The sequence below is a fragment of the Pseudochaenichthys georgianus genome, chromosome 5, assembly GCF_902827115.2.
Source record: "Pseudochaenichthys georgianus chromosome 5, fPseGeo1.2, whole genome shotgun sequence".
Lineage (NCBI taxonomy): Eukaryota > Metazoa > Chordata > Actinopteri > Perciformes > Channichthyidae > Pseudochaenichthys > Pseudochaenichthys georgianus.
The window spans coordinates 12914555-12929482 of record NC_047507.1 but is presented as its reverse complement, the minus strand read 5'-3'; the positions used below and the strand labels follow the sequence as shown (position 1 = coordinate 12929482).

At 41.4% G+C, this 14928-nt stretch overlaps 1 protein-coding gene across 4 annotated transcripts in view; it reads right to left on the bottom strand.

Annotated features, from left to right (window-relative positions):
* Window positions 1-552: 552 nt before the first annotated feature.
* Window positions 553-14928, bottom strand: part of LOC117446538 (histone deacetylase 7-like) — a 42655-nt gene continuing 28279 nt past the window's right edge. For all 4 annotated transcript variants that reach the window (XM_034082782.1, XM_034082781.1, XM_034082780.1 and 1 more), the window contains 8 exons: window positions 13735-13822; window positions 12720-12839; window positions 10151-10248; window positions 5630-5748; window positions 4566-4699; window positions 4382-4466; window positions 2907-3045; window positions 553-2811 (listed from right to left, as the gene is read on the bottom strand). In XM_034082782.1, coding sequence (XP_033938673.1) covers window positions 2769-2811; window positions 2907-3045; window positions 4382-4466; window positions 4566-4699; window positions 5630-5748; window positions 10151-10248; window positions 12720-12839; window positions 13735-13822 — 826 coding nt within the window. In that variant the 3' untranslated portion in view covers window positions 553-2768. The remainder of the gene's footprint in view (window positions 2812-2906; window positions 3046-4381; window positions 4467-4565; window positions 4700-5629; window positions 5749-10150; window positions 10249-12719; window positions 12840-13734; window positions 13823-14928) is intronic.

Below are 14928 nucleotides of genomic sequence, written 5' to 3'. Positions count from 1 at the left end.
AAATGCCCATGGGAAAACGTCTTAAACCACTGATCACAGTTCAGCCACTATTCTGATTATTTTCACTTTAGCGTTTGTTATGTGTCGCAAAAAGTTGTTTTTAAAAAAAGCAAAAAATACTGATTCATGTAGGCTATATCTTTTTCCCGCCGCTTTAAGAAAGCTGCTTTAAGAGTGTTTTCATTAAATAATGCAAAAAAATTGAAAAGCAGACCGTTTCTTGTAAAGTGCGCCAAAGTGTTGATATTGTGATTTCAGCCATAACAGAGGACTCATTTGAAACCATAAGTAGTCTGATTACTGTTTGAACATTTGTGTTTTGTATTGATTTGCATTTGCTTTTGATAATCTTTATTTTGTCAACTCCTGTGGACAATAAATATTTTCTTAATGCTGTATACGAGTGTTATATTTTGATAGTCAAAGGAATATTGCATTAGCTTTCGGCTTTCAGTCCAACAATTCCCATAGAACAGGAAGCCATGGTGAATTTACCGTTAAAGTGAAGCAAGTTTATATGTTTATAGGAGTAAATAAAAGCTCTTATGCAAATTAATAGAATCAATCTTTATTAAGGATTTTTTTGGAAACAAAAATAGTAGAAAAGACAAAGGCAGACAAAAAACAAAGTCAATATTTACACTTTACATAGTCAGTTAAGAATGAAACTGGCCTTTCAGTTTGTTAAGGCTATCTTCACAAAGGTTGGTCAGCATGACACTTCAAGGCACACAGGCGGACAATTTGGTCTCTAAGTACGCACAGGGTTCATTTTTGATATCAAATATAAAAATAAATCATTTGCATTAATTAAGACAAAAGATAAGACATATGATATCAGGTCGATGCATGATTTCTTTTGTAAAACTACAAAAGCTACACTCGGACTGTCCTTCATGATATGGAGCTGAAACTCGCCGTCATCACATTTTCATAACATCAACAAAGATTCGGCAGGTTTTTGGATGCGTACACAATGCAACATAAGGAAAAGAACAACAAAATAAAACATACTGCATTTTAAATCCATAGCACCGTCTTCATTGCGTTACACATGTAAAAAGCACTTCAAAGACACGGAATCTGAATGTATAAATAGTTTTTTTTTCAAGAAATGTGTTTATATATCCATCCTGTGCTTTTGGTGCTGTTCAACTGATTGGATAGAAAGAAGAAAAATTCACAAACTCTTCAAAGTCTTTGAAGTTCTCTAAGCCATGCCAGTCCAGGGACGGCACATTGTTCTCATAAACTTTGGTTGCGCTTAACCTGTGTCCAATTGCACTGTGGGTATTCAACTATCTCAGTGCTATTGCTCTATCTTAACTGCTAAAATCTTATGTTTGGTCCAGGGCGCAAAAACATCCCCGCTGCTGACGGTAAACAGAACGTTGCCACGTCAATGACAAACCAAGGACACGTCATGTCCTCGTTATAAAGGAAATATAAGGAAATAAAAAAGTACAGCAGGAATGCTCATCCACAGGTAGAAACACTGGTCCACTTATCAAACATCATCAAAGTTTAGATTTTAAGACCCCTCCCATCCTGAGGGTAAGTGCACTTTAGGTTTGTCTTTGAATGATCCAAAATGTGATCAGCATCGTCGTATATACAATCATTTTCTGAGTGGTCACGCTGTACTGAGGCATCATGGGTGATTTGTGTCTTTGCAGACGTGTAAAGAATCTCCTTCTCCCCTGATATTGATATTCCAATGACGAGAGGTATTAGCACTTCATTGTGACTAATGCCACTGTTACAAAACTACAGTATGTCTACACTTTAAAGATGCCCTTCATCAAAGGCTGCTTTTATCTGCCGGGGAGCCTCACCAATAACTGCAGCCGTCCACAGACTTTCTGCATGTGCTCGCCCGACAGGCCAAGAAAGAAAGAAAAAAGCGATTTAAGAAAATATTCAGACATACAAAACAATATGAAACACATGTATGTCGGACTTTACTGTAGCTTCTTACTGGATTCTTAAACATCTCCGGCTGATATTCGCAGAAATGTGTGCCGAAGGTCAAATGAGTGAATATTCAAAAACATAAAACATGAACAAACAAGACGTTTGATTGTCAAAATGGCCGATCTTTCATATTCCAGAACGGCGCAGTGCAAAGCGATCAGAAGATATTTTTCCTTCATTGGACCTTTGTCACGGTCGGACAAATGACATCATCATAGTGGGACGCGGAGGATGTGTCTGGTCTCCGTCACCGGCACGTCCTGCGGGGATGACTCCTTCTGCTCAGAGTGATTGGCTCCACTAAGCCAGGGTGACCTTTGACCCCACCTTCAAGGTTACAACAGTTCTTGTGGGAGTCATTTACAAGGTGAAGTCGCAGAGCTGTGCTTTGTCAGAAGTGAGTTGTCAGCTCCTGATGCTTCAGGAGAGAGCAGATCCTTCATTAATCCGCCTCTCGTTGTCTTTCTTTCTTAACGTTTTCTCAGATCAGGAACCAACGCTCCCTTCAGGACAACACGTCATGAGAGAGTATGAATGTTGCACAGGTGGATGTTGTATCTCAGTGTGTGTTTGAAGGTCTGCAGGTGGAAGAGTGTTTGGGAGGCGATGAATACAGTGGAGGACATCTGCTTCCAGTGATAGTCCAAATGCTGTGTGTGTGTGTGTGTGTGTGTGTGTGTGTGTGTGTGTGTGTGTGTGTGTGTGTGTGTGTGTGTGTGTGTGTGTGTGTGTGTGTGTGTGTGTGTGTGTGTGTGAGAGAGACTGGTCAAAGGCAGCTGTAGTAGACTCTTTCCTCAGAGAGAATCACCTTTTTCTGTCCGTTTTTCTTCCTTTTCCCTTAATGAACGAGAGGAGAAGAAAGACTGTGAGATACATGAAGTGCAGTACTGTGATGTTACTAAAGCAGAACATATTGGATATGTCCTCCCTACTTGTCAGGGGAAACTCCCATTGACAGTGAGGCGATGGCGTTGACGGCCTCGCTGTCCGAGTCTCGCCTCAGCCTCCGTCTCTGCGCCTGCAGGTAGGACAGGTCCACCGCCGAGTCCTTCACACTGTGCCAGTACTCACCTGCAGGAAGCAAGGGGAGAGAACAGAGGGAGAGGAGGAGAAGAGAAAGATGAATGGCCTTGGTATTCCAGTGTTGTTTTCATTGAGACTTGTTCCTTGAGGGAAAGTGCCTGCACTGCATTAATAAAAAAGCAGTTCTTGGTGTTTTATCCACCAGTTGTCGGGGTTTGATCTGAATATAAGCATTGCCTGTCCCATAAACAGCCTCTGGTCTAAATATCCTTGTTGATAGTTTCAGAAACTCAAATGCAATCCGTTCTCTCAGGATCTCCAGGCTCCTGCGACACACAGTTAAATCAATCAGTGTTTTCAAATGTGTTCATCTATGTGTGTGTGTGTGTGTGTGTGTGTTCTGGCTATGCATGGAAATAACATATATTTCACCCGGGGCCTAAATTATGGACTTAACATTCTTGCGGCTTTGCAAATATTTTTAATTAATCTAATTTGGTTGGGATAACATTTGTGTGCAATCAGGAGGGGATGTTGCGAAGGTCGTGTGCCAGAGAAGTGTTTGAAGATAATTGGAGCCATGGCGGTCGTGTGTGTGTGTGTGGGACGGCTGGAGGGAGGGATGGGAGACAGGGAGGTTAAGGAGGAGAGGTGTCCGGAGAGCAGGAGGGATATGCAGAGAGGAGAATGGAAATGTATACAACATTTGATCTTAAACAAGAAAAGTGGATTGAGAATTAAAAAAGTGCTTTTTTTACGCTGAAGGTGTGTGATGTCAAATAAAACAAAAGTAGCAGAATCAAGATTGGTAGCAGAAGGTTCATTTAAAAACTAAATGTTTTTCAGAAGATTCAAGGAATTTGTCTGTCCGTGCGGTGCCTGCTGCGAGTAATATCACATATGATTTTGGTTTTAAGGTGGTGTCGTGCATCAGGTGGAAACACAAGTGAAAATCATTTTCTTAAAACGTGAGGGGCATTCCTGCCAGCCAATCTGCACGTGCAACATGTTATTCCATACAGTGCCCAGCAGCCCGCTCCGAGCGTATATGGTAGCTATACTGTTCATGCTGCGAGTCTTATATTAACGTGTCAGGCCGGGTCAGGTCTGGCATTGATTTAGTGATAATTTGCAGGTAGCGGGTCGGTGCTGAGCTCTGCAGGTGAGCGGCTAGAAAGCGGCAAGACTTTTTTTTTTCACTCCACTGACCTATATGAATATAAGATGGAAATGTGTGTGTGTTAACATGTGGCTTATTACTTTGTTAATGCACCTGAAACTCATCACTATAGAAAACACTCAAATCACTCCAGGTGTTTTTCACGGTACTGCAATTCCTCTGAATACGTCCTGCTGTCGTTGTTGTTTTTTGTTGAGTTCTCACCCTGAACCTGGATGACTCTCTGCAGCGACTGGACGGCGTTCTCACAGGGCTTCTGGTCCAACACGGACTGGGACAGAGGCTCCACCTGGGAGAGGGCAGGGTCAGGGTTATAGGATGGAACATACTGTGTATCTCTACAGACACACACACATACATACTGTAGGTTAACACACACACGTCTCACCTCCATGCCCAGCAAGGCGCTGACGCAGGCTTCAGAGGCGTCACAGATGGCTTTGAGGTCATGCCCCCCCTCGAGAGCCAGGACCACCCGACCCCCGGCGAGAGACATCAGCTGACGTGTGAGGAAGCCAAAACCTGGACAACAACACACACATACACACGCTTTGAGTGGTTCCTTCATTGTTTGTGAAAAGTTCTCAACATTGAGGTGATTGAGGTCGCCATCATGAGTTCTGAGCTCTTCCTGACTTGTAGATACCAGCCACTTCCATTCAGGTCAATATTCATTATAAACAGATCTTTACAGATTTAGTGATTCTACATTTTATCTAGAAATAAAAGAAGAAGTTCCTGACAACAAACATTTTCTCAAATCAGTGCACAAATGAAGTCTAATTTCTGTATGAAGTTGCGCTGAAGAATTTTTGTTTCAATTAAAACATCACCAGAGGCCAAAATGTGCCATCTACACTTCTATTTGCCTGAAAACAGTTCTCAACTGTGAGGTGCGATTAGGCTTTATGACTTTAGAATTTGTCCTAAAAGTGAATTCAAACTGTCTATTAACGCAATCCTGCTTTATGTCCCTGCATTAAAAATATGGATATTATAAGGAAATGCAGGACAACTTCTAGCTCTACACAGAAGTGAACTTAAGACCTTCTTCGATCACATCTCTACAGTTGCCCCCTTGTTTCGAAACCAAGCCCATATTCAATCAGGACTATAATTGAGGTCTTAACTAAACATCTGCTAAGTTTTGTGACTGCATCTTGAACGGTTGTGACGCTTCTGCGGTGACAAAATCTGTCCGCAGAGATATAAACACATGGCAGACTTCTGAAAACCTCCCCTGTGGTAGTTCCCGCTACAGTAGGTGTCCATGGACACACACAGAGACCCACAATGTGAAAACAATATCCACATCGCTGTCTCGGCTGGTAATAGAAAACAACAGTTCATATGAGGCAGAGGTCATTCGAAGACTTTCTCCAGAGAAATCATTATCAGAGTGTCTGCCGTTGTCTGTGTGAGAGTGTGTTGTCGGGGTTGATTGAGGCTTACACTTTGCTGTGACTTTGTAGCCTCCCAGTGACGATAAATGTCCTTCGACGGCATCAAAGCCAGCGGACACCAGCACCACATCAGGGGAGAACTCGTGGGCGATGGGCATCACCACAGCTCTGAGGGGGAACAGAGGAAACAACACACTGTCAAACAAACATTACGTTCACTCAAGCCCCGTGGCCTGGCTGAAACAAGATCGTACATTCAAGAAGTCACAGGTGTTCATAGTTTGTGCAAGAGATGCAAACTTGGAACAGTGCATACTATATTGTAATGTGAGAGAGGAAGTCATTGAGGGATTAATTTAACATCAGACCAGACTGAAAAATAATAGTTATTGAAAAGAACAAACTTGGTTTCTGTTTTAAAAAACATCACAGGGTTGATTGATTTGCAACTGGAACGCTTTACAGCGAAATCCCTTTTTTTCTGGATTGTTAACTGCAAACATTTACTTCATTGCAAACTCCATTTAAAAATGATGAAAGATAAATTATCAAAGGCCTTGTGCCAAGCGCTTGATCTCTGTTCTCGATCCACTCCTGGGTAGCGGCCAACTGTAGAAGGTGGGGTAGCTCCCAGGTGTGAATGTGTGCAACTGTTTAAATGTGAAGCAGAGCACTGCTAAAAAATAAGAAGCATAAACGCCCTGCAAACCATTCCTGGGTATATATAGTAAAACACGGTCAGAGCAAAGCAAATTTAGGGCAAGTGGAGAAAAACGTCTGTATTTGAGAGTGACACGAACAGATAAGAATGGGACCCTTGACATATCTGGACTGAGACGCCCTCATACTGACTGCTCTGCTCAGGGGAGACCACTTTCCTCTCCTCTACGCTCTCCTCCTCACTTCCTCTCGTCTCCCGCTGCCAGTTATTTAGCCAGAGCGCACGGCCCATGCCGCGTTTGATTCTCTCTCTCTCCTTCTCCCTCTCTCAGCGGCAGTTCAAAGGCGTTTGTGTGCGTCTGGTTCCTATTAGGAGCTCGTCCCTCTTCTCACGTCACTGACAGCCAGCCATCTGGGATCCATTGGGCCTAATTACGCCGCCTTTGGATTCCCTAACAATGCACCCCCCACTTCTTCTCCTCTCTTCTGCTCTCCTCGTAGTTTGTCATTCGTCAGTAGCCACCTTAAAAAAACATGTGAAAATATGTGCATGCATGTTCATATATATCTAATGCACCAGGCAAAATGTATAAAATACTACAAACTTCCTTTAGTGTGTGCTGTGCTACTGGTGATTAGACTGACCTTAAAATCTGACCATCATCTAAATGGTCCACACATGCTATGTCATGACACTTAATCTCAACGCAGCTGAACTTTCTCTTTATTGAACGAGAGTCCCACCGCCACTTCTCAACCACATTATTCCCCCTGTCCCTAACACACACACCCAAAAACAGAGACACGCATCATCGACGACTGCCAGTTTTCTGTTCCATCATGAACAGAAAACACATAGTCTGGAACATCCCACCGTGTAAATCATGTTTTCAAATTGAATTAAAGTGCTGGCACCAGGCTCGATGCTTAATTGCATAAACATGGATTCTTGATGCATAAAATGTTGCCTGTAAAGCGTGTTATGCATTTATTTGCACCAGTGAATCCACAGAACGATGGAAAAATCCCTCCTGCGATGTATTTTGCTTTTCAAAAACGTTTTTTGCTGCACTTTTGCAAAATGATCTTTTTAATATCATTGTGGAATTTGTTGCTTTAATTAGATAGTTGATACTGGAAGTAAATGACACGCAACAAGGGTCTTCGGGTGGATATGGGCCCCGGACATCACAGCTACTTGGTATGTGCCTCAAACCACTGGACCACCGGGACACTCCTCCTCCTCAGAGCTTTGATACAGGGCAAAGTTTCTCGGGCTAACACACAATACGGTACAGTTCTGCAGTGCGGTCGACTGAGGAAGTTTTACACATGAAAACACTTGCCTTTTCCCAAACTGGATAGAAAATACCAAAACCAGACGCCTGCTCAGGAAAAAGACCAGTTGTTTCTTAATTAGCATCCGAAGCTCCAGTAAACACTGGACTTAGTGTTTCCGAGCCTCTCTATTGGCTCTTCGGGTTCTCTTTACCAGTATGGGTTAGCTCATTAGCATCTTTCCTTTGACGAGGGGCCCACCCACTGAGTCGGCTGCATGCAGAACTGTACAGAGCTCACATAATGTGTAATCATCTGGTGGCGAGCCGGTGTTGCTGACAGAGTTTGTTACCGCGTAGAGCGGAACCAAAGTATATTCATTCAGGAAAAATTAAATAAAAACTGTGGTGTGAGCAAAGGTTAGTCTTGTGTGTGGTTTTGTTTTTAGCACAACAATAAACGGAAGCTGTGGCTTAAGAACGTATGTTTTGAACACTGACAGCAGTTTTACTAAGAAAATCAAGTTATGGAATCTGTTCCAGATCCTACAGGTAATCCGTCATGGAGAAGGAGATCCAACACTGCATTGTAATAGTATGATAATACACTCTAAAGTCTGTCTCCCACACAGGTGTTGCATCCCACTGGACTTCAACCAGGAGGAGAAAAATAATGGCTCATTGTACTGGTCCTGGCACACACTCGTCTGATTCCTGTTCCTCATGAATATAATATGCTTTCTGCCTTTTCCTGACCTGGCTGGTTCTGCTCTTCTGTCATTGTGTGGATCTGGTGCTTTCATTGGCTTAACTAGCTCACCAGTTTGGTACAGTGCAGCATACCTCAGGAGATGTTCATTTTACCACTTACTATTTGATTTAATCTGGTGTTGAATGTCATTGTTCATCATATTAGTTGAAAAGTATCCTTATTATCTTTTCAGACACTTTTACTTGACTAAAAGTCTTTTGTCAACTAAAAAGTTTTAGTTTTTTTAGTCAGTGAATATTTGGGCATCGATCATCAGATTGTATGAACATTTGAGTCATTCTAGTCTTGCCAAAATATGACAATATATATTGTTTATTTCTCCTAAGTTCTGTTGTTGTTATGGTTAACTTTAATTTAATTAAGATAAGTAAGTTAGTCCTGACTGTGCTCATTGTGTATGAAAGGGAACTGGATTGTTAAAAATAAAACTAGAGTCTCAAAATAATTTATCTCCACTTTGAGTCAACGAAAAATAAATACATGTATTGGTATATTTAATTATATATATATATATATATATATATATATATATATCCTCCTGGGACCCGAGGAAGAAAAGTGTCTGCCAATTTCCTTTTTTTTGTGATTTCCTACCTATTTAGGGTTAAAAAAACATCTTGCAATTTAGACTTTTTTTATTTTAAAATGTTACAGTATGTCCACTGTAGAGGACGTCGGGACCATATTAGTTTGAAAAGACAGCCAAAATGAACAGATAGACTATGTAACGTATTATGGTTATAGAGTGATATTAATACAATAATACATTCACCTTTATTTAAAACATGAATAAGTAATTGATCTGAACATTGCTGTTTATTTGGTCAATACAAAACTAGTTCTAACTAATCTTTCCAGATCTTCAAAGACTTTGTAGTCAATGTAGTGGAAAAGTACCTCATTGACTCCAGTCAGCACGGGCTGTAGGGTCATCTTGACTAGTTTTATGGATGTTGTCTCCATTTGACCTGCTCATAGAAACAAAGCTTGCATTCCTGAGGCAATTCTCATTTGTCATGGCTCCACTTAAAATAAAAACAACAATAAGACATACGTGCTACTCTTGGCCCACAGGGCTCGTCCCTATCTGTCTCTCTATCTGTATCTGTGCGCTCATGGAGCATCCTGCATCTTTCCCCCCCTTCTTCTTGACCCTCTTCTATCCCAGGTGTGAAAGCCTCATCTCTCTCATCATCTGAGAGCTCAACATCTTAATCTCCCTGAACTTTCTGGTACAGAAAATGTCTGCTTCAGTTCCGTCTCCTGCAACAATATTGAGTCATAAAGTCCATGAAGATGGTCCTGACGTCCACTAGAATGGACATTTATAAAAGAGCTGTTATTTGAAAACTTGAATTATCTAATTGCTTTCAAAACTAATTATATAGTTCCTCACATGTTAATAAACAAGAATATATATGATTGTCATGGTAAAAATGACAATTATTCAACAATATTTGACTTCTCCTCCTGCTTCTATACAATTTTGTTTTTCGTATGCCAGCCATTTTGGATGAAAAGAAAGAGGAACTTCCCAGCATGCAATTTTAACCAATGACATATCACTGGAAAGACCAGGATGTCCTCTGTACAGCACATCAGGGATTGATAGAGTAGCTCAAAAGAGTAAAAGGAGATGCATGTTAACAAAATGTCCACTACAGTGGACATTTTCAATGGGCTGGGTCCGAGGAGGATATATATATATATATATATATATTATGCTTTTGGTAAATGTTTGAGAGACAGTGATGTGTAAGTATATGTCATTTGTAGCAAAAATGGGCTTGAACCTGCAGACACAAGAACAGCACATTTAAGAAATAAATATGAATGGGCTGATAAAGACATGTTTATTTACCTGAATGCAGCCAGGTACTCCGCATCACCCATGGGAGGGTTCAGACCCCCCGTCCATCCTACGTTCACATTGAAGCCCTCGCCTGCACCTGCACCCACCTGGATGAAGGGAGAGATGAAGGGAGAGAGAAAGGGGGGAGCAGGACCAAGAGAGAAAAAAGTCTCTGTGAATGTCTAGAAAAGTTAACGAGTCCCAGTGGAAGTTGAGAAACTGCGTGAGGATGATATATTTGTGTCAAATGTTCACAAAATAAGCACGGCCTATTTCAAAACCTTGTATTGCACCAATCGAGGAAAAGAGGCTGAATCTCTTTCAGGCAACACCAGGGAGTGATTACCATTCCTAAATGAAAGACGGATGGCTATTAATTCAACACCCCTGTCCCTCCATTTTGATTTTGATACAATTTGTCAAATAGGCTTATAAATCAGTCCGAGCCACAGCAGAGCTACAACCATTTATGATTCCCCGGCTTTAGGTTATAGCCATACTGAGAAATATTTCACTTTTGGAAATTGCTGCCTGATCTTGTAAAAGTTGTATTTATATATTGTTTGTATATAACTCGACTGTACTGTATACCATGTGTTCTGTATGTAGACATTTAGTAGATTCGGTGTGTATGTCATGACAAATAAAACCTAAATACTACTCAACGTTACTCATTTAGATTTGATGAGGTACTGTAAATGATTTTAGTGGATTTTATTTGCTGTATTGAGATTGACATATACTCCCAAAATGCCAGGCAGAGTGGATGAGGGTTTCTTAAGTTTGACCTCACATATTTGGGGCAGAGAGTGAACTGAGGCCCGGGTCTTGGAATGAAGGTTTAAAAGATTCCTGCTTTTCCCTTTGTAGTCCCGCGAGCAGCCATTTAGCCGTTCTCAAAGCTCTTCACCATCAGTCAATGTGTCAGTTAGAGAGCAGAATGAGGAGCTTGATTGACACAGTCTTGGCAACGAGGCGTGGTAATTTCCTTTGTGTGTGTGTATAAATATGTGTGTATGGGTGTGAGAGGATGTTTGAAAGAATTCTGATGAGCATCGCAGAGCGTCTGTCTCCATTCTTCTCTCAGTGGACGGGATGTTCACAGGGCAAACTAAAAACACATGAGGCCTCCTGTCCTTTGCCAACTGGTAATGTACCCGCATGGACGCGCCCGTGCATGCCGACACGCGCCCGTGCACGCCGACACACACACACACAATTCCTGCCTTTGCTCCAAGTCTCTTGCACTCTTCTCTATCCTCTATCCTCTTTCTCTCTTTCATGTTTCAAGAGTTGCTGGACTGGATTAGGCCGTCGCTGGTTTCTGTGTGGTACTGTGCGCTCTCTGTTATGGCTATGACATCACACCCCTACCCCATGGTGTGTTATATACCTACACGGGGGACAGCTAGACTCCAGAGGTTTACCACACAGCTCAACATAGGCTGAGGGGCCACTTAAGGCGAAGCCACATCCAAGTCAGCAGAGCGTTTTATGTACCGTCCCTCATCGGGGGATTTTATGGGAAAACATTGACTATTTTATCCTCATTATTGTGGGGGAGGATGGGAGAACGAGAGGAGGGGATGTGGGGGGTTGAATGGGTTGTGAATGCCACCGTGGGTTGGGGTCAATTCATCTGACTGGGGATAGTCATCACACTTGGTTTCTGGTAAGACCGCAGGCAGAATTCATAGGCATCTCAATTTCCTGTATGCAAACATTGGCATGCAATCCGACTGTACACATCCTGTTGTGAACTTCTTACATCCAACGCTCTGAAGTTTCTGCAATAAACTCCAACGGGGGAAATAAACCTGCTGCACACACAATCAAAGTGTGACGGGGCTTACGACGCAAATTCACTGGATACACATATTTGTAGCTTTTGGAAAATGCATGTTGAAGTCAAAAAGTTGCAGGAATCACAGGCAGCAAATGCAACAAGTTTATTTGAGCTATTTATTTTAAGATGGAAAAACACTAAAAAGAAACGCTTAAATACATTTTCCAATTAAACTTGAAGAAAGCACTTTGTTTTAAGATTTAATAGAAAGATTGCATTGCTAAGAATCCAGTGGTAAGTTAAGTTAGTTTGATCTTATCTTAACACCTTAATCCACAGCAGGATAACACACATGCTAACCTGTCCCATTTCCCCTCTGCACTGCAATGATCCATCAATATGACCAAATTGACATTATAATTGAGGCTTAACATCATGCAGATTATTCCTGGATTTATATGACAATCATTCTTCCTGTTGTGACATACAGTATATTCTAATACACAAAGCTCTTGAGCTTCCTAATGTCCCTCTGGAATCAAATAATTAGCCAACATATCCGTGCCCACATATCTTCACATGGGTGGTATTATCATGAAGTGAAATATATTCTCACGAGTCAGAGTGAAGGAATCCTCTGGACGAGGAGAACCTGCGTTGTGTTTCTCATGTGTTACTCTTTTGTTCTTTTGTTTTCACAAGGTACACACAAACACTCACAAACACCAGGCAGTTACCATGACAGCACAAACAAAGCACAACAACACAACACCGCTGTGAAGGACGACTTACCTCACTAGGATGTCCACTACCAGGAAAGAAGTTGCCATTGTCATAGCGATGGAGGGAGATGTACAGCACGCTCGGGTCATTATAGAAAGCCTCCTGGGTGCCGTTGCCATGGTGAACGTCCTGGACAATGATTGGATGACAGGTTAGGAAGTTGCGGTGGACATTTAAAACTTCAATTGATATTTTTTTAATGAAGATTTGAGCGTCTGTCTTCATATTGTAGGATGTGTAAACATTGAAAATGTTATTTTTTCGAAAGGCGTAATGTCATCAAATATGGAGCCGAACATTATAGGGAAGAACATTTTGTGAATCTTGGAAATAACCACACATGATTACATATATTGACTTTACAAAGCTCTGGAGTTAGAATTTCAGTTTCAAGGTTATGGATGAAGTTTCAAAGCTTGGACCTATCTGGGAAAGCCATTATGGATTCACATATTTGTTCAAAACAGCTAAATGACCACAACTCACAAAGGGGAGAAGAGGATAGTCCACTCTCTAATAATGAAGTATACATCAAAACACATGACCCATAATCCAGGGCAGCGTCTGTAAAGACCTGGAAAGCTTTATCTTGTCAAAGGGAAATGTGTTTAATTCTTAGAAGCCTTTTTGATGAAGCAGGTAGTAATTCATGTTAATGCATTAATCTGTCACAGAGCACAGTGTGTGTAATGACATGGGACAGACTCATATACACACACATGGCGAGCAGAGAGGACCACCTGGCTGCGGATCAATATCTGCATGTGTGTGTTTTTATATGACTGTGTGTGTTCATATGTGTGTGTGTGTGTGTGTCTACTCTAAGTGACAGTTCAGATCTGACATGGAGAGCAGAGAACACTTATTAAAATAAATGTTTAATAGAAATGCTACTGTAGGGGGCTGCTCTGCTTCTGGGACCGTGTGTGTTTGCCGTGATACATTTGTGTGCATGTGTGTTCTTCGTCTGTTTATTCCTATCCATGTGGGGACCAGTGATGCCGTTCATGCGGTGAGTCCTTACCCAGTCCACGATGAGGATCTTGCTGACGTGGAGTTTGTGTTGAAGCTGCTTGGCAGCAATGGCCACGGAGTTGAAGAAACAAAAGCCCCTGTGGACAGGAGGCCACATGTTTTTATCAGGACATCTTCAGCAAATTAATATCATACAAACACCACATGGACCTTCGGAACCTCTAAGTCTACAGTCACGTGGTGTCACATGGTGGCTATTCAGTCCAGCAGTGAATAGAAAATATATGTAATCAAGTACCATACTTAAGTACTGTTTTGACATACCTGTACTTTACATGAGTATGTCAATGTTATGCTTCTTTGAACCAAAATTGGTTTTACATCAACAATACTACCCGTTAATACCTTACATTACATTAATATCAAATATGTATTTATTTGAGATAAAATCAGGATAGTATAATATAATAAGAGTAAATATAGCTGATAATAGTTCTGTACTTGTTTAATTTGTTTAAAACTTTTACCTGTAAGGGAGGATTTTAACTCTACTTTTACATATGTAAAGGACCTAGGTACTATTTCCACTTCTGACTGACAGTTGCTGCAAATATGGGTGAAATGGATGTTTCATTTCAAGGTGATTTCTAATTTATTTCCCACTGCTGACAAACAAACTGTATTTCTCATGTGAATAACATTATGCCGAGTCTATAATTGTACCTCCGAGAAATGCAGAATTCACATATTTTGTGACAGATAGAAAACTGAGCTTATCATAAAATTCCCTTCTTATTCCAGATGATAGCATAGTGTGCTATTGCTGGCAGGACGTTTCAGAGAAATGCACTCACAACTTGGCGCAGCAGTTCCCTCAACACTCGCTGTCTACAGTATAGGTATGCAAAAAAAAGTGTTGATGTATGAAAAACAATGGAGGAATGTTGGAAGTGGCAGTGTCAGCATGGGTCGTAAACTTTGCCTTTGTTTGTGTGTGTGTGTGTGTGTGTGTGTGTGTGTGTGTGTGTGTGTGTGTGTGTGTGTGTGTGTGTGTGTGTGTGTGTGTGTGTGTGTGTGTGTGTGTGTGCGTGGACGGTATATTATTATGCTCTCCAAATCTGCTCATCAAGAAAAGTCATTATCATCCCATAAATAACCAGTGACAAGCACTGCTGAGCACACACACGGTCCCAGCTGTGGTTACTTGGCCAATGCCTCTTATCAAAGACTGACACAAATCTCA